At 37.4% G+C, this 23,833-nt stretch overlaps 1 protein-coding gene across 1 annotated transcript in view; it reads left to right on the forward strand.

Annotated features, from left to right (window-relative positions):
* The window catches only part of LOC124797964 (RNA polymerase II subunit A C-terminal domain phosphatase), a 70,441-nt gene that overhangs the window by 21,142 nt on the left and 25,466 nt on the right, over nt 1-23,833 (forward strand). Inside the window, exons 2-6 of the mRNA XM_047261127.1 lie at nt 1,340-1,496; nt 9,145-9,270; nt 12,738-12,982; nt 18,028-18,218; nt 18,316-19,118. Coding sequence (XP_047117083.1) covers nt 1,340-1,496; nt 9,145-9,270; nt 12,738-12,982; nt 18,028-18,218; nt 18,316-19,118 — 1,522 coding nt within the window. The remainder of the gene's footprint in view (nt 1-1,339; nt 1,497-9,144; nt 9,271-12,737; nt 12,983-18,027; nt 18,219-18,315; nt 19,119-23,833) is intronic.

A 23,833-nucleotide genomic window follows, 5' to 3' on the forward strand; every position in this document is an offset into this window, starting at 1 on the left:
CAGTCCTTGACTAATGCTTCCTCTTATACTCTCAACACTCTCTTGTTCTGTTAACTTATCCAGGTCTCATCTCCTCAATTTCCTACCTTTTTGGTAAGTTCTTCAGTTTTACTCTACAGGTCATAACCAACAAATTGTGGTCAGAGTCCACATCTGCCCCCGGAAAAGTTTTCTGTGTAGTACAGCATTGAAATTAGTTATACTATCATTCATAAGCGTGTGTGTTTTAATTCACTATTCATAGCTCTCGAGGAGAATACAGCTTTAATATTGTATCGGAAAATCTTACATCAGATACTGTTTATTCAGTAAATACAGACCATTAAACCTGTAATAGAGACATTAAATGGTGGAAAAATAGGTACAGAAGAATCTGAGAATTTTAGTTTGGCTTATAAAGTTGAGTTCTCCTTCAAAGCATGTGCACAAAAGTGAAGGCAAGGAATACAGCAGAACAGTGCATAAAAGAGGTTTCAGCTAGGTGGCTGACAAATACTGACAGTATAGTCTGGGATAAAGACTGATAATGTATTTGATAAAAGCTGTAAATTATAAAAGTGCCATTAGCAGCAGTGTAATGATACACCTTTCCTGTATGAGTGTTGTGATTTCGGCACTGGCACTGAGCATGAAGCGCATGGTGTTCGCTGGTGAGTATTGTTTACCAGCTATAAGAAGAGAATGGGCCAGCTGTTCAAGGAGGAATGACTCAAGGCACGCATTTGTTAACCAGAAATACAAAGTGCATAGTGAGGGCAGTGGTTCACAACCAAAAAAGGACAAGGTCACTAGAATGTTCACAAATAATATTGAGCAGCTCAGTTGCAAATGTCATCAGAAAAAAAAAAAAAAAATGTGTAGTGTACAAGCAAAGGGACGAAATAGAGAAGGGAGAGCTGGCTCAAAGTAGGGAAAAGAAGGCTAGAAGAGATGCTTAATTTATCAGTTTGTTTTTCCTTGGTTTAAAATGTGTGAGAGATGTTTAAATGACAACGTTAGTCTTATTTCATTTGTAAAATTTGGTGAAGTGTGTAAACTGATCTATTCTGCAGGTGAGTAAGGTTGCAAGTTGATTAATGTAGTAAATATGAAACAGCAGCAGTAAGGTTGTCACAGAATATTGAAAATGTTTATTGAAAGTCAATTCTGTTTCAGATTTATCCTGACAGTTTTATTCTTATAAATTTTAAAGTATAGAACATTGTTAAAAGTGGTAGGGGGGCTTCTCTGGACATCCTCATCACGTGATATTATTTTTGCCCTCTCCTTTCACAAACATTTCAGCTAGTTGTATTATACTCTTTTAATTTGAAGCTCCATTTTTATTTTCTGCTTGCAGGAAGGAGATATTGGAATTAGATGGCTGCACACATCCAACTGTTATGAATTCCATGTGTGCAGAATGTGGAGTAGACTTGAAGGAAGATGACCAGGTTGAAAGTAATGCATCTGTGCCTGTTATACACAGCATTCCTGATCTCAAAGTCAGCAGAGAGGTGAGTCAGCTTACTATCCTCTTCACATTGACCGGGTGGGGGGGGGGGGGGGCACTATCGTGCGGGAGGGTTCGGCATTATTCAAAATGTCTTGTCTCCAACTATTGAATGTGTGTGTATCATAAATACCAGCTGTATTTTTTAGGCACTTTTTGTTGCTTTCTCATAATTATATGTATTGAAGGAAAACATTTAATCTTGTTTCAAAATTAAATGCCATCTGGATAGAATCTTTTTGTAAATTTTAATAATGTTGCTGTTCAAAGGAAAAGAGGGTGAAAGAAATGTTCTTGAAACCATAATTCACATTTGATTCTTGAGAAATGTAGTTTAGGACTGGACTCCTTGTTTTGATTTCTGCATTGCTTATAAGCTTAAACAAGTATAACACAAAAATCACTGCAACGTATGCAGTGGCTGTTGGATACCCAGGAAAAAATTCTATGGCACACATTAATAAGCATTTTAGGTCCGCAGCTTGTGGTCTTGCGGTAGTCTTATCGCTTCCCGCGCATGGGATCCCGGGTTTGATTCCTGGCGGGGTCAGGGATTTTCTCTGCCTCGAGATGACTGAGTGTTGTGTGTCTTTCACTGCCATTTCATCATCATTGACTTGCAAGTCACCGAAGTGGCGTCAGCTAAAAAGGACTTGCAATATGGCTGCTGAACAACCCCGCATGGGGTCTCCTGGCCAACAATGCCATACGATCATTTCATTTCATAAGCATTTTAGAACATTGGACTATCTTTGTCTATAAGTAAGCAGTTCCTTATACTTCACACATGTAGAGGATTTGTGCTGTTATTTCAGTGAATGCAAAACTGAGTCAAATTCAGAAAATTAGCCTGGCAGTTTGAGGCCACTTATCAGTATGGTGTTGCACCCCATCCATCCTGGAAGCATGTCTCGATTCAGTTGTGAACAGTGTCATAAAGCCAAGCTAGCCCACAACTGTTGTAGCTGCTCCATGATATACTGGCAGTGAGGCAGAATTGATGTCCAAGCTGGTCCCAAACATTCTCTATTGGTGACAGATCTGGGGATCTTACTGGTCATGATAGTATGTCAGCTTCGCACTGACAGTTCGTACAGAGACATATCTTGTGAACGACGACTGTCCTGATGAAAACGGCACCACCATAAATAAATGACACAGGGTGGGTGTCCATGACATGTCATTGTGTCATCAGAGCTCACCTAATCACTACCAGCCATTACCTGAAGTCATACCCAATGGCCTCCTGAACGTGTAGCCAGAAGCAACACTGCTATGCATCTCTAAAACGTGGGATGATTGGAACTTTTCCCTGGGTAGCCACCATAGTCATCAATGATGGAAGCTAGTGGACATCTGTGAATCGTTGCTGAATACAGTCAATGTTATTCATTACCAGTCTGTACTTCTCAATAATGGTACCACTCCGGATGCAGCCATTTGTGTTGTGGTGCATGGGGTGGTAATTCGCTAGTCAGGTTGCTGCTAGTATCCGACCGATAGTAGGGGGTGACACAGAATGTTGCAGGGAGTCCATTAGTTGTTCTCAGATGGCAGGCACAGATGTGAACGGGTTACGATACTCGTAGTACACGATACAGCGATCCTCTCTTGTGGAGGTCTGACGTGATCAACCAAAACCTTGACAACGAGTGTGCCTACCCTCATGTGCCTATGTAGTCTAACATCAGACCACTATCACATCCGAATACCCCACAAATCTGGATATTGCACGACTCTACCAGTTCGCCAGAGACACACAATGAGGACACTTTCAAACTCTGTCAGGTGCTGATAATGCTGTATCACACTGCAGATATTTGGAATTACATTTTTACAATGTGTAGCTGGAGATGGCTCATCATAATGATGCTCATCATGTCATTCATGCAGCATCCAGGGTCTGCGGAAAGCATCAGTTTGTTTCCAGTTAGAAACAATACTATTTTTAAAGCAGAATTTTATGGGGAAGGATCCAGTTTGCACAGCTTGTGAAGCACCCATTAAACTAAAGCATTTTGTACTCAAGAGTGTTTTCCACCACTGGGTGGTCATTTCTGTTCTTGGCTACAGTTTGGCTGGTTGGTGGTTATGTTCACATACAGTGTCATGCAGAAATTACAGCAGAGCTGGTGTATGAAATGTTTGCTTTCACAGGGGGCCCTGCCTCTGACGGGGTAGGATAAACTTGTGGCACAACTAGAGTAAGATGTGCTGGTTGGATGAATGGGGCAAGTCTTGCACTTGGGTCGTCCACAGGGATATGTCCCTTGTGGCAAGGGATTGGGAGTGCGAGTGGCATAGAGAATGGACCAGGATGTTGTGTAGGTTGAATGGGTGGCAGAATACCACTTTGAAGGGTGGAAAGATTTGTGGGTAGGATGTCCCTCATTTCTGGGCACGATGATAGCTAGAGTGGAAGCCATGGCGAAGGCCATGGTTCAGTTGCTCCAGTGTGGTGTGACATTGAGAGATGAGGGGGTGCTCCTCTGCACCTAGTTCTTGGGGATAGTGGGATGGTTTGGGGGGATGGGAGTTATGGCACAGGATATCTGTTTGCGGACTAGGTTTGTCTGTGGAAGTTGTTGTGAGACATTAAGTGTATTGGACAAGGGAATTCTGTCACTGCGAGTACCTCATTCACATGTAGCCAGGCCAAATTGTAGTGATTTTTTGGTGTCGAAGGGGTGACAGTTATTGAAGTTCAGGTACTGGTGATGGTTAATGGGCTTGATATGAATAGAGGTATGGGTGGTTCCATTTGAGAGATGGAGCTCAACATCCAGGAGGGTGTCATATTGGCTGAGGTGGTCCCAGGTGAAGTGGATGGGAGAGAGAATGAGGTTGCAGAGGAATGAGGATAGAATACCTTGGCTCTGGTGCATATCATGAACTGAAACCATACAAGGGTTTGTAGTTTTGAGAGGATAGGAAGGTTTCCTCTGATGTTCCGTAAACAGTTTGGCATGAGAGGCTGCTATAAGATGTCCATAACTGTGCCACAGATTTGTTTATATTTCTTCCCTTCAAACGAGAAGCATTTGTGTGTGATAATGTAATGGGTAAGATGCATAAGGAAATCCCCAGTGGACCCCTTACTGACCTTTTCCATTTTCCACATCCTCCAGAACTCCCTCCCAATATTCCATGAAACCCAGAACCTTAACAAACTCAGAACACTGTTGTTAACCTGTCCATCAAAAACTTTAATCTTACAGAAGTTTCAGCCCTATTCAAAGACCTCAGCTTCACCCCCACACCCAAGCTCAGCTCACTGGACTCATCTAAAACCTTCTCTCCTTCTCTCTATACCTACAGTGGAAACACTTCTTTGCCATCAGTTCCTCCAACCAAGTTAACTTCCAAGGAATAGTCTGACCCCCCCCCCCCCCCTCCCTCTCTCTCTCTCTCTCTCTCAACATGAGGAATGAATTAATTCATAAGTAAAGTTAATGAAAACAGAGCAAAATGTAGTGAATGCATTAACATAAAGAGTAGTTACAGAATGTCTCCAAAAATCAGCTGGTGTAAATCTGAAGGGAGAAGTAGTCTGCATAAAATGAATGCTACATCAGGGAAATGCGTAATGTTTAAAGTGTAGAAGAAGAAGCAATGAACTGTTGAGTGCATCAGCGATCACTGTATGTTCTGCCTTCGACAGGATCCGAAATTCTAATGCAATAAATAGTTTGTATATGAGTTCTCTAGAAGATTGCCATCACTGCTTACATAATTGTTTGGTCTCTTCTAAGGCCCGTTAGCCAGTTTTGCTGCTTGATGTCACATATAAGATCTTATCTAGAATCATCTTTACAAGAATTCAGGAACAACTCAACAAAGAACTTGGAGAATATCAAGGAGGATTTCATCCTGGAAGAAGTTATCCAGATCAGATTATCAGCCATAAGTGTACCATGAAACTCAAAGAATGAGAAACAAAAAGTTGGTCACCACTTTTGTTGACTTCAAGAAAGCATATGACAGTATCCATCGTGAGTCATTACTTAAAATCCTCACGGAATTTGGATCGCACCTGAAACTCGTTAGTCTTGTTGGACTCACCCTTGAGAATACTAAATCAAAAGTTACATTCAGAGGGGAACTATCTGAATCATTTTAAATCCGGATGGTACTTCGACTGGGGATGGTCCCTCACCACTACTATTTAACTGTGCACTGGAGAAAGTCATGCGAGAGTGGAATAAGAAATGCTGACCAAACATCAAGATTGGCAGAAATATCAAGCTCAAATGCCTGGCCCTTGCAGATGATCTAGCGCTGCTTGCAAATAGCGTGGAAGAGGCTAAACATCAAATTGAAAAACTCGAAAAAATAGCAGCAAAAGTCGGACTACGGATCTCATTTGAAAAGACAGAAATGATGCCATCTTTCACAGTTGGAACACCAGCCTTTACACTGAATGATAACAAACAAATTAAAATTGTTAGTAAATTCAAATATCTTGGGGAGGTTATAAGTTGGAATTCAAACAAGAAAATGTCAGTAGAAAGCAGAACAACTAAGCTGAAACAAGCCCAACGCTTCGCCTGTCCAACATACTAGAAGAAATATCTCTTGATAAATGCAAAACTCGGACACTGCCACTCTGCTGTCAAACCTGATGCAACCTATGCTAGTGAAACACTGTTCAAGATGAACATCAGATCAACCACAGACAAATTACAGAAGGCAGACAGAAGAATCCTTAGAACAATTATAAACAAAAAATACCAAGTAGAGGGACAGTTGCGACTATTACCTAATGAAGTTGTATGCCAAGATACTGAGTCAATAATTGACACCATTTGGAAAATGAGGGTTGCTTTTTTCTGCCACATTTCCAGACTACCAGAAACCAGGCTACTGAAACAACTGTTCACCTACTTTTGGAAAAGACCAAGAACATCTGGTTCAAAGAAGTTCAAGATGATTTAGACGAGTTAGGCTTGACAATGCAACATATTGAAGGCAGAGAAGAGAAGAAGATCCTGAAACACAGTGACACGAGATTTAAACTAAAGACATTTACACACAAAAAATACACCATAACTGACAGAAAGGGCAGCCAGGTCGGAAAGGATGAAGAAATTTTGGGAGCAGAGAGGAAAGCCAAATCTACAACTAGTATTAAAACTTAAATGTATGGATTGAATAAAGTGCTCCAATGTGGGCGTAAAATATGTAAATAAATAATAAATATGGAAGGTCGTTTACATATATGATGAACAATAGTGCACCTAAGATAGAGTCATGGAAAATACCGTATGTTATTTCTTCCCAGCCAGAATTATGTCCTCAGACTATATTGGGTGTATTACTAAGTACAATTTTCTTTTGGTAGAGTTGACATTATTCATTCATTGGCTATGCCATCAATCCCACGAAACTTCAATTTGTCTAGGAAAATACTGTGATTCACACAGTCAAATGCCTTAGATAAGTTGCAGAAAATACCAAATGACATTATTTTGTTATTTAATGCTTGTAAAATCTGGTGAGTGAACATATAAATGGCATTCTTAGTAGAGCAACCCTCCTGAAACCCAAACTGTGATTTGCTTGAGGATATTATTGTCGCTAAGGTGAGATACTATTGTAGAATACACCACCACCTTAAAATTTTTGGAAAATGATGTCAGTGGTGCAAAAATAACAATAATGCCTATCTTCCGTGTAGTATAAACAGGCCCAGGCTCCTTGATCATAAAATAATAACCCGTCAATATTTGTGTACATTTTCCAATTACCGCCTCCCTCCTCTCCCAGATGCAGCAGATAAATTCACAATTTTACACACTCATCGATTCCTGTTTACCGATTAATTTAAATCCACTCTGCCATGTTTCAGTGCAGCATGATCTACAACAAATATCTAACCCATAACTTACTAATAACAACAACTTGCCCTTGCATTTACCCCCTTATAAAAATGTAATTTTTGTAAAGCTGGAATGAAAAATTACGTGAAGTATTAATTTTGAAAAATTACTTTTCAAATATGCAGATTGATGCTAAAGTGCTACTTATTTTAATTAATGCCATTTACAGAGGCTTCAATGTTAAAATTACAGCTGGTACAGCCAACTGCCTGATGAACTGTGTTAAAGATTATTAGCTACTGGACGTTAACAGTTTCAGTAATTAGTCATAACATTGCACATTGTTTTTCTTTGACCTTTTATTTGTTATTTTTGCAAAACCATAGTACATAACTGAATTGTCACCTTGTTGTTTTAACAGAACGGCAGTGTGTATATGCAAAATTCCAAGCTGTCATAATTTTGTAAATGAATTAGTGTGCCGGCCGCTGGTGGCCGAGCGGTTCTGGCGTTACAGTCTGGAACCGCACAACCACTATGGTCGCAGGTTCGAATCCTGCCTCGGGCATGGATGTGTGTGTTGTCCTTAGGTTAGTTAGGCTTAAGTAGTTCTAAGTTCTAGGGGACCTCAGCAGTTGAGTCCCATAGTGCTCAGAGCCATTTGAATTAGTGTAAGTAACTTTTTATTTACAAGACATTCAGTTATTCCAAACACTGCTAGATAATGAGTAATAATTGTGAAAGGAATAAACCTAAAAGTAATATAACACAATAAAAAAATTGAGTGTCAAGCAATACCCTAAATATTGTGTATCATCTACTCTTCTACAAACCCCAAAGCTGCTATATTATGCTAATTTCCTGTAGACGAAGCAGTGGTAGAAAATTGCAAATTGCTGCTAAAGGGCTGAAGGAACTGAATTTTGTAAGCACCTGAAGAATTAAAATCTGGTGAAGGGGGCTCTTGCTGCTGCTTAATACACAGAGTAAAAACTTATATAACATATGACTAGGTTGGTGTCTATAGTTGCACGTGGTTTGGATAGTCTCTCTTGTGAGTAAACACATTGGCAGTGAAGGTCCAGGTTTGTAACTGCAGTTGAATATTTGAATATTAAATAAAGATAATGTCTTAAAAGTATCATAACAACTAGCTGTTTAAAAGATTTGTATGTTTCGTCAAAAATTCCAGTTCCAAAAAATTGATTGTATCATTCCCAAGAAGAAAAGAATTATTGAAGTGATGTGAGCAATTTATGGCAGTGAAGCTATTGTAATTTATTGCAGACACCCTATGCACACTTAAAAATTTGCTTCATATGCAGCATTTCCAGTCGTAGACATCACACCAAGCAGCTGACACAGCACAGTATTTGGATTTCCTGTTGTAAAGAACTTGAATTGGATGCTAGATATCTTATCCTTTTTTAATTTCTCAATCAAGTTCTGCTAATTGTTTCAGTGATTTCCTATGCAAAACTTTTTGAAATGTCAGAACATGCTAAATTTCGGATCCCTTGCTTCAGTCAGATACTTACACTTGCACACAATTTGTACACTTCCCCAGAATTCCTGCACTGTAAGTCACGTACCAAATGATTTTCCATATATTATTTGATAACTGTTTTGTACTCACTTAAGCAGTGCAATAGCATTTAGAAGTTACTGTATTGGGACTGGAAAACTAATTCTGTGAAGGAATTAAATTCTCAGTTTGATTCAAACCTCTTGTATATATAAGGGCTATGTTACAATCAACTTGCTAAAATCTACACTTTTTCAGTGAAATGTGTCATATCAGTCAATTTTATCCTTTTTTGTCTTTCTGTGCAGCAAGCAGAAATTCTTGGAAAAGCTGATGAAGAGAGGCTTCTTAAGGAACGGAGGTTGGTGTTGTTGGTTGACTTGGATCAGACTCTGATCCATACTACAAATGATAATATTCCACCAAACATAAAGGCAAGTATTTTATCACTTATATATGTTAAGGGAGATTTATAAAAATTTTTGATTTGCTTTTGTTATTGGAAAAATGTGTGGCCAAAGTGCACTAAAGCAGTAACCATGAAGTTTGAAACAGTTTCGTCAAAGTTTATTAAAACTTCATTCAAGTATAGATTCTTCCAATAATCTTGATGCATTATTTTTATTTATTTATTTTATGACTGTCAGCTTTTTTGCTATTATGTTTTGGATGCGAAGAAATGTATGTAACCAATAACTGCTTAAGTAATTCATAGTCTTTTGTAGTAAGTACCACAGCAAACTGGTATGCAGGTGCTACGTCTAGGAATGTGTGAGGGGCAAACACAGTGATGAAACTGTACTTGGCTCATAATAGTATAGCTGATGCTGTTTTTATGAAATAATTTCTAGTGCTTAAGTTCCTTTTTTCTAATATTTAACAACCATGACACAGCTACTGAAACATGTCATGCTAATTAAGTATTAAGGTCTGATTAAAATTATTGGATAGTTGACACTTCATACGTTGGAGCTGGTTTCCTCCAGCCTTAGTGCTAAACATCACTCCCGAACCATTCGCCATTACCAAACTGCCACAACAACTGGTCATTCACATCTAATTCCTTTATACACAGCACTAATCAAACACACACACAAACACACACACACACACACACTAAACAAACAATGCTAATTAAATACACAAGTTTCATACACAGCACTAATCAAACACTACTGGATACTTCCACAAAGGCATGATTAAACGTCATTTATACAGTTAATTATAATCACAGAGATTGGTGTACATTAGATAAACTTGACAATTTTGAAGCTGAATTTTTTAAATGCTGCAATTTATCATTGTGACTGGGTCAGTAGATTCATAAATATATGTGCTTTACGTAGTGATGTGATGTAGTGCAATGGATAGCATATTAAGATAAAGTGCAAAGGATCATGTGTTCGAATCTCGGAAAATACATCATAATTTTTTAATTTGTAAATCTACCCAAAAGAGTTGTATTATTATTATTATTATTATTATTATTATTAAATTAACTGACTCAAACATAATTTCCTTTATTTCTAATTCTTTGTTGCATCATTTTTTATCATTGCATTGACTTTGTGCTTATTTTTCTTCCTGTCATTCTTTTTTCGTTTGGACTTTGCCTGTGTTGCCTATAATCTGTGACTGAGTGCCAACCAGGAGTGTTCATCAGTTGGTAATGCAGCATGTCATGAAGCCATTGTGAGATTAGTTTCATGTAACCAATGACAGCAAGAAATTACAGTCTGCTTTTAGCACTGAAACTGATGATTGCTGTGAACAAAGTGACAGGATTTTAGTTCCATCTTATATGGTTGACAGCCATTTTCTTGAATTGCACCTAAGAAGGATGTTGTTAGCTTAGAACATGAGTTTGAATTCAGGGCTACAAAATGTGTCATCTGCTGCAGTTCAGTCATTGGTCACTCAAAATCAGCTGTCGACAGGGCATCTTGCATTTCCAACATACCTCACAGCGGTCATTTTCAATGTTTCTTCACGTTACACACTAACAGCATATGTGAAGCGACTTTCCGTGTTAGTGTGTCTGCGAGCTGATTTGGCAACACCGTAGTTTCAAGTGTCAGACATCAACTATCAAGTACTTTTGATTGGACTATAGTAAAAAGTGATTGAAGCAGTAGGAATTATTTCACAAATTTACAATACAACTGTAGACCTCAAACATTTCCATATAATGGGATGAATTTAAGTGTTGCTGTTTTCCTGTTTAAGTAGTAATTTAGCATTTACAAAACCTTGAAAATTATGAGAATATTGAACAGCTAGAAATTATTTAGGTAATAAATCAAGACAAACTGTTCATTCCTTTTGATAATACTCGAGCAACAACATTTTTCTGTTCACATTGTCACTTAAGTGAAAAGATCAGCTGTGTGAATAAAATTAAACGAGTTTGTTATTAAAGAAAGTTGGCTTGCAGCTTAATGTCAAACATTTGTAGGTTTTTCCTTGTATTTGGAGAGTGTCCAACAAATGAGAGATTAATAGACTCGTGTCTTAGAGCACATTCAAAGATATACATAAGAACATGTAATCAACCAGAGGCTAGCCAAATGTCATTCAGTATGAACCCAAGGCATACGTAAGAACATGTAATCAACCAGAGGCTAACCAAATGTCATTCAGTATGAATCCAAGGCTCCTCCATAGTAGATGTACTGACCAGTTCCAGTCACGAGGCTATACTCTGAAATAGTGTAGTGGCACAGCAGTTTGATAGTTCATGTTCATATGTTTTATTCATATTTAGAATCTAAGGAAAAGATAACATTCTGGTCTGAGCTGCTGGAGTTGGCAGTCATGTGTTGTGTTTGTGTGATGTGTGTTTGTTTGTGTGAATGAATGGTGTGTGATTGTCTTTCTTTTTCTGATGAAGGCAGCGGCTTAAAGCTAATGTGTAAATATTTTTTAATTGTGCCTGTCTGCGCTCACCTTTATGATAAGTAGCAATCTATCTTTTCCTTACGTTGTTGACATTCCAACCTGGAGTTCCCATTGTTTTATTTATATTTACAAGATTTACATTTCACTTGACTTCACATTCTGAAACTAAGCTCTTTTCACCATTTGGTTAACAAAAGATGATAACTTTGATGGTTTAGATGTTATTGAAATTTTCTCCACTAACAAGTAAAGGGAGTAACCAAACTTATATACTTTTTCATTCATTTGTATTCTGCATGTAACAAGACTTTACTCTCCATTAATTACGCTGTTAGATCATATGCAGAGAGTATGGAAAAGCCTGATTGGAAGAAGAAGAAGAAGAAAAAAATGGTTTGATAGCTGACTGCCACACATCATAAAGTGTGGGAATCCTGAGTAGTGGACAGGCACATAAAAAAAATGTAATTAGTGTTGCTCAGCCAGCTTAGAAACATATTGGGGACTTAAATGCTTGCTATTCCATACACATATTGGCGTTTTTCCAGTTTCAGAAGTATGTAAAAAATGGCAGCTTTATTCTGTCTTCAATTAATTCACTTAGCTTGTGATTCCCACTGTTTGTACCCTACAGTCAACAGTACATGTTTGAGAAAGAAAGAAATGGTATGCTACTATGCAGCGAGTGATAAAGTTTATAGATTTTCTGCCTAAAATTATTGGCGTGGTTTAACTTACTGTTCTATCATTTGTGAATTGTTATAATCTTACAGAAGATTTTACAAGTTATTATTAACAGAAATCTTCAATATCATCTGTAAAGACCACTGTCTCATTATACATCTCTCTCTGTGTGTGTGTTTCCATTTTGACGCCAGTCATTCAGTATTTTGTTTTCCCTAATACTCTGGCATGACAAAATTTGTTTGGTTTATTATTATTATTATTATTGTAATTTTGGTATGGGGTCAAGGCTAATGTAAAATTATTTCTTTTGTTGCAGGATATTTATCACTTTCAGCTGTATGGGTCAGTGTCTCCTTGGTACCACACTCGTATAAGACCTGGCACCCAGAAGTTCTTAAGTGAAATAACACAGTATTACGAATTACATATTTGTACATTTGGTGCTCGCAATTACGCACATACGATTGCCACATTTCTCGATCCAGATGGAAAATACTTTTCACATCGCATTCTTTCCCGTGATGAATGCTTCAGTTCTAATACGAAGACAGCAAATCTTAAGTAATTTGTGACAAACATTGCTATTTTTGTTTTATATTATAAGCTTTTGCCACTATAAGCTTTACTGCCCTTTGTTCAAACAGTAGTGTGGAATACTTTGAAACCAGAATTGAACAAGAGTATCATTAATTCCACTTCTCTGAAGAATGATGTCAAAGTTAACTTAATGTTTACAAACATGAGGATGGCATGCCAAACAGTGATGGAATATTAACTTCATATATTATTTGATATATTTCATAATTCGTGCTATAAATGTATGATTATTATGAACAGTGTCTAAGAAATTGTTCTCGGCTAGTTTGTCTAATCTTCTGTGTACCTCAAGCAACAGATTTGACTACAAATTATTGAATTATTTATCAATAATTTCTGAAATACACTAATTTTCTTGTTGCTCATGTCATGGAAAATTCATTTGATACATGCCGAATACTCAGGTTTTTTCCCATTCGCACGTGGAGCAGCGGTCTATAGGACTTGGTAATTTCCAGTCACAATATGCATGTGGTTAGTAGACATATTTATGAGAGATCTACAGTTCATACTTACTGTATTTACACAATTATAAGATGAGGTTTTTTCCCAAATATATCATTAAAAAATACAGTATTGTCTTATATTCTCAGATTAAATTATTGCTGCCAAGGTTAACAATTTTATGTTGTTTAATAGAGTATGTATGAGTCATCATATATTTACAGATGTAGTTTTGGCTATTGAGGTCACAGGCAGATTTCTTTTGAAGAATTCGTGAGGACAGAACTGCTTAATGCAGTACAGTATCAACATTGCTCGAACAGTCGTGCGACATTTGACTCACGCAGCACTAATGCAAGGTATCATATGCAAGGGGTATCTGAGAAACGATGAACAGCCACAACAACATTCTATTACTCTGCTTAAAATTTAACAATTTTGTGAAACAACAGAGGAAGTGGCATTAAATTCTATTATCTTACAAACACTTTTTGTGTTTGAACAGGTTTGCAATAAAAGTTCTCGTATATGTATGGATACCATGTGCAAACATTAATGCTGCATTTTAAGTAAAGGTGACATCCAAAAATGGAAATGTTGTCTTTGAAAAAACATTACTTGATTCTGAACCCTGACCATTACTTTATTTGATTATGAGAGACCGCATTGATTTACTAAGTGAGTTGCAAATGAGAAATTTGGTAGCTATTCACGTATTAAAATACTGGGTAAAAACATTAACAGCTTTTAATTGGCATTAGATGGTGACATTAAGATGAAACAAGAAAAAAAATTAATCCAGAGTGAAATGTCTTAAAAATGAAATAAAATGTATTAAACTGACTTTGTCACGAGAATGAATTACTGTGCAAGCTCCCTCATACAGGTAGTATCAACAGAAGTTAGTAGATCATGGGATGAGCGAAAGTTCAAACATTGGACTGAAATGTAATTGTGATCTTTTATTTATGTATTAGTTTAGTTTAGTTTAGTTTTATGTTAGTTTATATTGTTACATATGATTTGCATGCTAAAAGATATTGCAGTTCATGTTTTGTACTCACTCAAGCACAGCACTGCGGATGGGTTGGAGGGTGAGGGTAGGGTAATAGTGAGCAGGCAGCAAATTAGGTATGTTGCCAACCTTGGGAACATATACCGCATACTTTGGTGGTTTAAGAACACCTACCACATTTAAACTGAAGGTCGTCTGAATCCATTTGTACTCAGTATTGAATTGCCTTGAAAGTTGACAGATACTCAGCAGTAGTATTCATTCCTGCAGGAGACAGTAAAAGTCTAGATAGGGGCCAGTAGCTTACTCAAGTGCTGCGATATTGTTGACACTCACTGTGACGTATGATGGGTGTCAGCAGCTAGTTCTACATAGGCAGTGAGAGAGCAACGGGTAGATGATAAGTTTGGAAGTAAGAGTCATTGCACCACCCTCATGTCAGCAAGAAGCAAAATCTGAAATGTATCCAGATAAAAACAGCTATGTTCTCTGGTTCCACAGTAACCACAACTTCAAAACTTGCAACATATTCGGAAGATACAGCCAGATATTTATGACCATGAAGATATAAGTATTACAGGTATGCTAATAGAATGATGATGATTAAAAAGTAGTGGTTCCTCAGATGACAGGGTTAGTGAGTGAAAAATGTTGAAAAGAAAACGGTCTGCAGATTGATGAAAACCATTTCTTTTCATTTATTTTGTTTCTCCTTTTATTACCAAAATGTAGCAATCAATAAACATCATAAATTTACAATAATATTATGAGAAGGAAAGTTGCTACCCAACATATAGTAGAGATGCTAAGTCGCTGATACGCACAACAGAAAGACTTTCACACTTAAAGCTTTCGGCCTATAGCCTTTGTCAACAACAACAACAACAACACACACACACACACACACACACACACACACAAATGCAACCGCAACTCACACACACGACTGCAGTCTCAGTTGCCTCTGCTATATGGTGAGTAGCAACTTTACTTGTCGTAATATTGTTACATTCCATCCTGGATTTTCCATTGTTTGATAAATTTAGAATAGGTATAATGTTAACTTTTTAGGAAGATACTTTGTCAGTAAAACAGTTCCTAATTTTGATTGGTCAGAACTTGTTAAAAATAAATTTATCTCAAGAAGCCTGTTGAGAAAAATGGGGTTGTCTTGCAACCAGGGTCGTATTACACTTGGGTAAATACGGTATGTTCAGACTGTTGGCACAATTGTCGAGAGTCTAGGAGTGTTGGTAGTTCATTGGCTGGGTCTGTAGGGAAGTAGTCTGGGTAGTAACTCATTTAGAACAGCAGCTGTATCAAATATTTATCCAGTAACTTCAAAGGAAGTAACTCATATTTGAGTAACATTAATTAGTGCAGTTCCAGCTTAAGATATATATTTGATTCTTCTTGTACCATGAGAATGAGAGCAGAAGAGAGAGAGAGAGAGAGGGTGAGAATAACACCCAGTGGAGACGAAAGAAGCAAACTGGACAAAGGAGAAAACTGACAAAGCAAAAAAAGCAGGTACTCGGTAAGGTAGCCACCCATTATACAAGTGTAAAAGAGAGTCTGCCAGGAGTTATTCTTACTGGAAAAAACATATAAAGCCAAGTACACATTTTGTATAGCAGACAGCAGGGCGCATGATCCAAGTGGAACAAAAGGAACTAGTTTGATTTCAGTGTTATAGCGAGTGGTTGAAATAATATATAGAAATTTTGGGGTGATATATATTGTGATAACTGCAGAATGTGGTAGTGAACTAAAGTGGCTGTTACAGCTTGGACGAGTAAAGGACTTGGTTAAGTTTTTTTTTTTTTTTGCAAATGGAGAAAAAAATTTCAATTAAAGGAGGCTTTTAGTGAATAGGCTTTAAACCAAGTAAGAACTCTTTAAAGTTAAAGTGCTTGGAAGATAGCTATAATTATGATGTTTGCAGCATTGACTGTCATGTGGGTCCTGCCAGTTCATTCTAACAAATGAAATGAACAGAAGACAAACTGAGTGATAAAACATTCTGAGAGATTAAAATTGTGTGCTGGACTGGGACTCAAATTGGGTGCCTTACCTTCGATGATTAGTGACTGTGATCTACTCAGGCACAATTCAAAACCTACCCTCACAGCTTCGGTACTGTAAGTAGATGTCTCCTGCTTCACAGAAGCTCTCCTACATTCATTTTTGGGCCAGCACTCCCAGAAGAAAGGATACTGTATAGAAATGGTGTCGCCACAGCATAGAGGGAGTTTCCAGAATGAATATTTCACTCTGCTGTGGAATGTTCGCTGTTTTGAAGTTTTCTCACAGATTAATACTGAGCTGTCCATCTCTCTCTCTCTCTCTCTCTCTCTCTCTCTCTCTCTCTCTCTCTCCCTCCCTCTCCCTCTCCTGTTCTCCAAATGTCAAATAAGTTGTTCTGCATGCAATGCTGGACTTAACTTTGAAGAAAGGGTCCGGGTCTCACTCTGTCTTACAATTTCAATGTGGTAGGAAATTTCATAATTATGTGGCCCCTACTGCAGAGTGAATGTTGTACTTTGGAATTGAAAGATGTTTGTTCCCTCGCTTAGATAGCAATCAAAGGAACTGTCATGATCAGCGGTGCACTAAGCTGCTAGCTACAGTAAAGATGTTCCAAACTTCTCGTGCACTTATAATTGCTAATATCTTGTGGTCTTTGCAGTGACGTGTGTCACTCCCTGTTTGAATGAAAGCAACATGTCCAGTTTGCAACAAAACAAAGTCAGTGCTAATATGCTGACAATTTATTTTTATTTCAAGTTTTAATATCATAAAAAAAACATACAGTGGAAGTTATTTAGTGATTCTTTTTGAGCAGTATTTAGGAAAATGTTATGGACAAATTTGTTGACACAATAACAAGAAAGGCTGGCACCCTCATCATGCAGCTGCACACATCTCTTTCATTCTCAGTGACTTCCTTTGAGAAATACAGGTTCTCAATTTCCCTTTTGACCTTTTAATCTGTCATACCTACTTGTGATTATATGTCATTCCAAAAATTAATGTACAGTTGTAAACCCCTCAAAAAAGTTTTAAAAAATTAAAAAAAAGAGGGAGTACTGAGAAGAAATTTGTACAGTGGCATGCCACCCTAAACATTTTGCAGGTTGTTAAAAACATAAAGAGAAGATATGTGAAAAAATGTAAGGTATAAATATATTTCAGCATAGAGTTAATAATGAAAATCTCTCTTTGCTGTACATGCTCTATATATTTCGTATTTTCAGAATTAAAATTACATTAATGGCAAAACTCCATCAAAACATAGAAAACAAAATCATTGTCTGTATCTGCAAAAATTTTGTTGAGCTCTGAATATTGCTGCAAATATCTTCACTGCTGTAATTACTGGGTGACGGAGGGTCACATTATGTTCTGATTAGGTTATTATAATAATGGACACTGTTCTTTTTGTCTGTGTCCAGTGTTCGCTCATTAGTCTGAACCAAATTAGCTATAATCTGTTACTGGTGTTTTGAGCTCTCCTTCTAGTTTATTGATGCAAGACGCAATGTTTTAGGGCACTTTTTCCCTGTGGGGACAATTTGGTGTGTATCATTGATGACCGAGAAGATGTTTGGAATTTTGCTCCTAATTTAATCCATGTCAAACCATACCACTTTTTCCAACACACGGGGGATATAAATGCCCCTCCAGGTCTAGCAAAATGTGAAAATGATGATAAAAGTGGCCACGATTTTAAAAAATCAGGTAGGTAACAATAGTTTCTTAGCATATGACAGACTGTTTTGTGCATTTGTATTTCCAGTCAGCTGATTTTTTTTTTATTTTTTTTTTCTCTGTGCAGGTGCTAAACCTGCAACTGAAATGGAGAGTGACAGCAAAGGAAATGGTTCTGCCTCAGAGTCAAATAAGCTTGTAGAAGGTGAAGAAAATAATTTGAACAAACCGTGTGTAGTAGCTGATAGCAAGGAAGAGAAAGATGGTTTTCAAAATACCCTGCCTGGGAAGGAAAGTATACAGAATCACATTAATAAAAAAAGTAGTCCTGCAGTAAATAATTCTCAAATGGAATGTACAGAAGCAGCTGCAAGTGAAATTACTACAGGAAAGTCCAGCTTAGGGAATGAAACTGAATGTGAATTGGCTAACAGATTGAGTTCTAAATCAGATTTGCAGGAGAAAGCAGAGAAAAAGCCAGACCAGAAGAAAGAAAATGATCAAAAGAAAAATAAGAACTTGTCAAGGGTGGATAAACAGTTGAAGAAAGAAGAAAAAAATATCAGGTCTGCTGCAGAGGGAGAAAATAAACAGCCAAATGCAGAGCCATTAAAGAAAGAAGAGGAAGCTGCTGAAAAATCAGGTGTTTCAGACAAAGAAGAGGAGAAACCTGATAGTACGGCAGGTGCCAATGGAGATGATGAACTAACAGAAGTGGAGGATGATGATGATTATTTGATATATCTTGAAGAGATACTCAAGACCATACATCGCTCCTTTTATGAACTGTATGATGAATCACCAGGTGAAATGCCAGACTTGAAAAACGTGATTCCTTATGTACGCCGAAAAGTCTTGGCAGGCACTTATCTCGTCTTTAGTGGCCTTGTTCCCACACACGTACCTCTGGAACGTAGTCGTGCCTACCAGGTAATTTCAAGAAAAATATTTGCTTGGTTTTTAATGTTTTGGTCACAATCTCCAAGAAACTCTTCATATGAGGAGTATGTTAAATAGTGTAGTTACAGTATATTACTAGAACAACAGGCATCTCAAGTACTGACATATTTGCAGCCATTATTACTAGCAATTTTATCCTCTTTTTAACTGTTATTAATTGTTTGACATAGCTTAATGTGTGCAACCCTGAGGGTGGGGATGGGGTGTGAGGACTGCAGGTATAATCCCTTCAAAAACAATATTGCCACTGGAGAAATGTAAACATACAAGTCACATTTTTGTAACTCATAAGCTTCCCTTGAGTACTATACACCATTGTTAGTTCAGTGGTAATTCTTAAGTCTTTAATTTGTGATTTTGTTAACTGTACCAGATTCTGATGCCATATAACTTATTTTATGTCAGTTTCTTGAGACAATGTTAGGTGTCCTGGACATTCTTGAAATTTCGTAGTAAATCTCAATGCAGTGACCAACTAACTTCCATCACTCAAATTGCTGCACTGACTGTATTTAATTCAACATACATTGTTTGGAATAACGCTGACTTTGTTGATGACACTAGTCCATGTGAGAATGCCACAGTGCACAGGGCTGCTGCCAAGACACTATAACATATGATTGAATTTTGGTACATCATCTTCAGGTTTCCTCAGAAAATGAATGAAAGTGAGAAAATATGTACTTTTACAAAAAAAGTAAGAAATCAGTTCCTTTTGCAAATACAGACTGAATTAATTAATTTTTTAATGGTTGCACTTTGACCATCACCCAGTAGTAAGCGACAATGATTTATTTGCACCGTTCACAGTTCGAGGATGCGGATACTACACTAAAGTAGCCATACCTTCACATCAAACCTGTTTATAACTGTTGCAGGTTCCTGCTAGATTCAACACCACAGCACAAATGTTCTTTTCAAATATTTTTAACTTGTGCATATGCCTTTGCAACATCTGCAGCAGTTACTTCCTTCATTTAGTTTTATCGTGAAAGATTGTAAATACATCCCTGTGCTGATGTCTTATGATTAGTTGTGATTCAGTTCAAAAGGATTTAGGATGCAGTGGTAGGAAGGTATCATAAATGGAAAATCGGTTTGGCACTGTGATCTTGTTAAGCAGAGACGAAAGTGAGGACTCTCTCTCTCTCTCTCTCTCTCTCTCTCTCTCTCTCTCTCTCTCTCTCTCTGTGTGTGTGTGTGTGTGTGTGTGTGTGTGTGTGTGTGTGTGTGTGTGAGAGAGAGAGAGAGAGAGAGAGAGAGAGATTGATTGATTGACTGAGTGACTGACATATAATCTTGTAACATAAGCTTTTAAGTAATTGTTAAAGGACAGGGCAAAATAAAGATATAATAATGTATACTATGAGCAAAATAAGAGTCAGAATAAAATTAGGTACCCATTCTTACAATTCACTTTGAAAGTAATATTCATTATTATTTATTTACACAAATTGGCCAACTAAGAACCACATTACAAATTCTATTTCATGTTCACTCTTTTCTTTCTCTTCTGCCTGCTGCCATTTTTTCCAGATGTTCAGCTGTTAGTTTCCTGTTGGTCTTCAGTTTTGGAGCCTCCTGAAAAACCTCGATTTAATTTATTGCCTTCTGTACTTGTCCCTATTCATCGCGTCCATTTCTGCAAGTCCAATTTCATTGAGGTCTTTCTTTATTCCTTGCAACCAAGAGTTGAGTGTTTCCTCTGCTGAATTATATTGAAGATTTTCTTCGTTAATCCGCCAACGTCCATTCTCACCAGATGACCAAAGAACACGAGCCTTCTCTTTCTTATTTCCGTTGTGACTGGTTTCATAAATTGGTAGATCTTCTCATTGCTCATTTGTACCCATTTTTCATCAATTCCTTTTGTGTCCACTAAGAATCTTCCTCAAAATTACCCTTTCCTTCTTCTTGAGCTCATATATTAGTCCTTTGTTCTTGAGGGAGAGTGTTTCTGCTGCATATTGAACTTCTGTTCTCGTCACTGTGTTGTAGTGTTATAACTTTGCATTTCAAGATAGGCATTTTTTGTTGTTAAGCTTCTGTGTTAAAATGTGTGCTCTCCTAAGTTTAGCTTCTTGAAGTTTGATAGCTTTTTTTTCTATGCCACTATCCGTTATTGTTTCTTGCAAATATTGAAAGTGTTTGACCCTTTCGATACATCCAATAATTGTGTGCAATTCTTTGATTTCCTTATATTTGTTAGATATGAATGTAGTTTATTTGTGTGATATCTGTAAACCAAATTTAGCTGCATGCTTTGGTAAGATTTCTGTGTGTTTAATTGCATCTGCAATATTTGTGGATAGGAGAGCAATATCATCTGCAAAAGCTAGTGCATGTATCGTAAGGCCTTTAACTGATACTCCAAAAGAAATTCTCTTTACTTTTTGTTGTGTGTATTCCTCCAGTGTCTCCCTCATAATCTTTTCCAAAGTGATGTTGAATAGAATTGGGGAGAGTCCATCCCCTTGTCTCAAACCCGTTTGGATTTTAAAAGGTTCAAAAATCTTGGCTCGAAATATTACTTTGGACTCGGTATCTGTCAGTTTTGCTTTACTATCTCTCTAGTTTTTCTGTCAATTCCAAATTCCTCCAGAGTTCTAATGAGGCTTTATCTGTCTATGGAGTCATATGCTTTTCTCAAACCAGTAAACGTCATAACATGTGGTTGATCAGCACGTGCTCTAATTATGTTTTTAAGGTTAATAATGTGCTCTGAACAGCTCCTCTCTTTTCTAAATCCATCTTGGTATTCTCCTATCTGTGGATCGAGAACTGGTTCACTCCTATTTATATCTTGGAAAGGATCTTGTATGGAACAGATAGAAGGGAAATCCCCCTGTAATTGTTCACACCTGATCTGTCACCCTGTTTGTGAAGTGGATGTATAAGTGCCGTCCTCCAATCTTCTGGGATCTTCATGGTTCTTCAAATTTCCTTAATAATTGTACCGAGGTGTAGTGCTACTTTATCCTCACCGAGTTTCAAAGGTTCAGCTATGATTCCATCTTCGCCAGAAGATTTTTTGTTCTTGAGGGATTTTATAGCATGCGGGACTTCATTTAGAGTTGGTGGATGTGGTTGTGCAGGGATTTCTTCGGGAGTTTTGAATTCCGGTTTCTCTGGAGGCGCTTTACAGTTGAGAAGGTCTTTGAAATAGTGTGCTAAAATGTTGCATCTGGATTTGTTTTGAGTGAAGTACACCCGTATTTGTTGAAGGGATATTCTTTCATACAGTCTCTTTTCGTTTCTGATTGTGTAGGAGGCTATTCTCCTACCTTCTCAGAACCTTCCCATGTTGTTTTCTGTCAGATTCCATTTACATTTTTGCCAAAGCTTTTGTATGTTTTCCAAAGCTTCATTTCTCTTTTCATTCCACCAGATATTCTTCTGTTTAGTTTTGGTGGGAAGAGAGTCTTCTGCAGCTTTCATTATTTGAGACTACATTTCGTCCCATGTCTCACCTTGCAATTTTGATTTGAAATAATTTTGAGTATCTGCCTGGATATTACTTTTTCAAAATCCTTTATCATAGGTTTATTACTATTTCTTCCTGAATTTGGGATGAATTTAATGTTAGACTTAACAAGAAGTGATCCGTATCTATTTTGGCTCCTTTCTGTACCTTAATATTTTGAATTGTCATAAATTCTCTTCTAGAAATGGCGATGTGGTCAATTTGGAACTCCTCAAGGAGTTGATTTGGTGCTTTGCAAGTCTTTATCTTCTTGGGATGTTTCTTGAAGTTTGTAGTCATAATTTTGAGGTTGAAGATTTGGCAGAGTTCCACAAGTCTTATTCCATTGTTGCTTGCCCTCTTACGTGCTGGGTATTCTCCAATGATGTTTTTGTATTTCTTCTCCTTGCCGAGCTGTGCATTAAAATCCCTGAGCAGGATGATGACATTTTCCTTTGGAATCTTCTGAATCATATCTTCTAGTTCTTCCCAGAAAGTCTGTACTTTGTTCTGATTTTTGTTGTTGTCAATATTTGATTGGAGCATGAGCATCCACTTGCGTATACATTTTGTTTCTACATTTGATCTTCAATGTTGAGAGCCTGTTGGACATAGAGCTGAAGTTTGTTACGGACTCCTTTATATTTCTTCTAACAATAAAGGCTGTACCTAATAGGGGGCATTTTCCAAAGATATACTCTGCTGATTTTCCTTTATAAATTCTGTAATTGCCCATTTCAAAAGAATTTTTATCAGTATAGCGAGTTTCTTACAGTGCCAGAATTTGGATATTATGGTGTTAAAGTGCTTGAGTCAGCAGTTCTTGATGTTTTCCTGTTTTAATCAGTGAGTTAATATTCAATGTTCCTATATTATATTTCTTCTTGAATTTAAGTTTTTCAGGTTCTTTCGATAAAACAAGAGCAGAAAGTGCAGGCTCCCTGGAATCCGAAATGCCTGCTTGAGACCTGAGGTACTTCCTGGGGTAATTTGTTTTCTTTTCCACTCATAATCCATAAAATTTGTAAGGTTGGAGTGGTGGAGCTTTCTGAAGATTGCTCGAGATACAAGTGGAATGTTAATCCAGAGGGTTTGTGTTTGTCTGCGAGAGCTGTTTGATTTCACACTCAAGTCCACTGGCAAGCCAATGAGGACCCCCCTCCTCCCTACATCCACCACCTGGGGACACGCCATGTTGGAGTAGCACCTCTCTGCCTGTTAA

This window comes from Schistocerca piceifrons, chromosome 5 (assembly GCF_021461385.2).
Source record: "Schistocerca piceifrons isolate TAMUIC-IGC-003096 chromosome 5, iqSchPice1.1, whole genome shotgun sequence".
NCBI lineage: Eukaryota > Metazoa > Arthropoda > Insecta > Orthoptera > Acrididae > Schistocerca > Schistocerca piceifrons.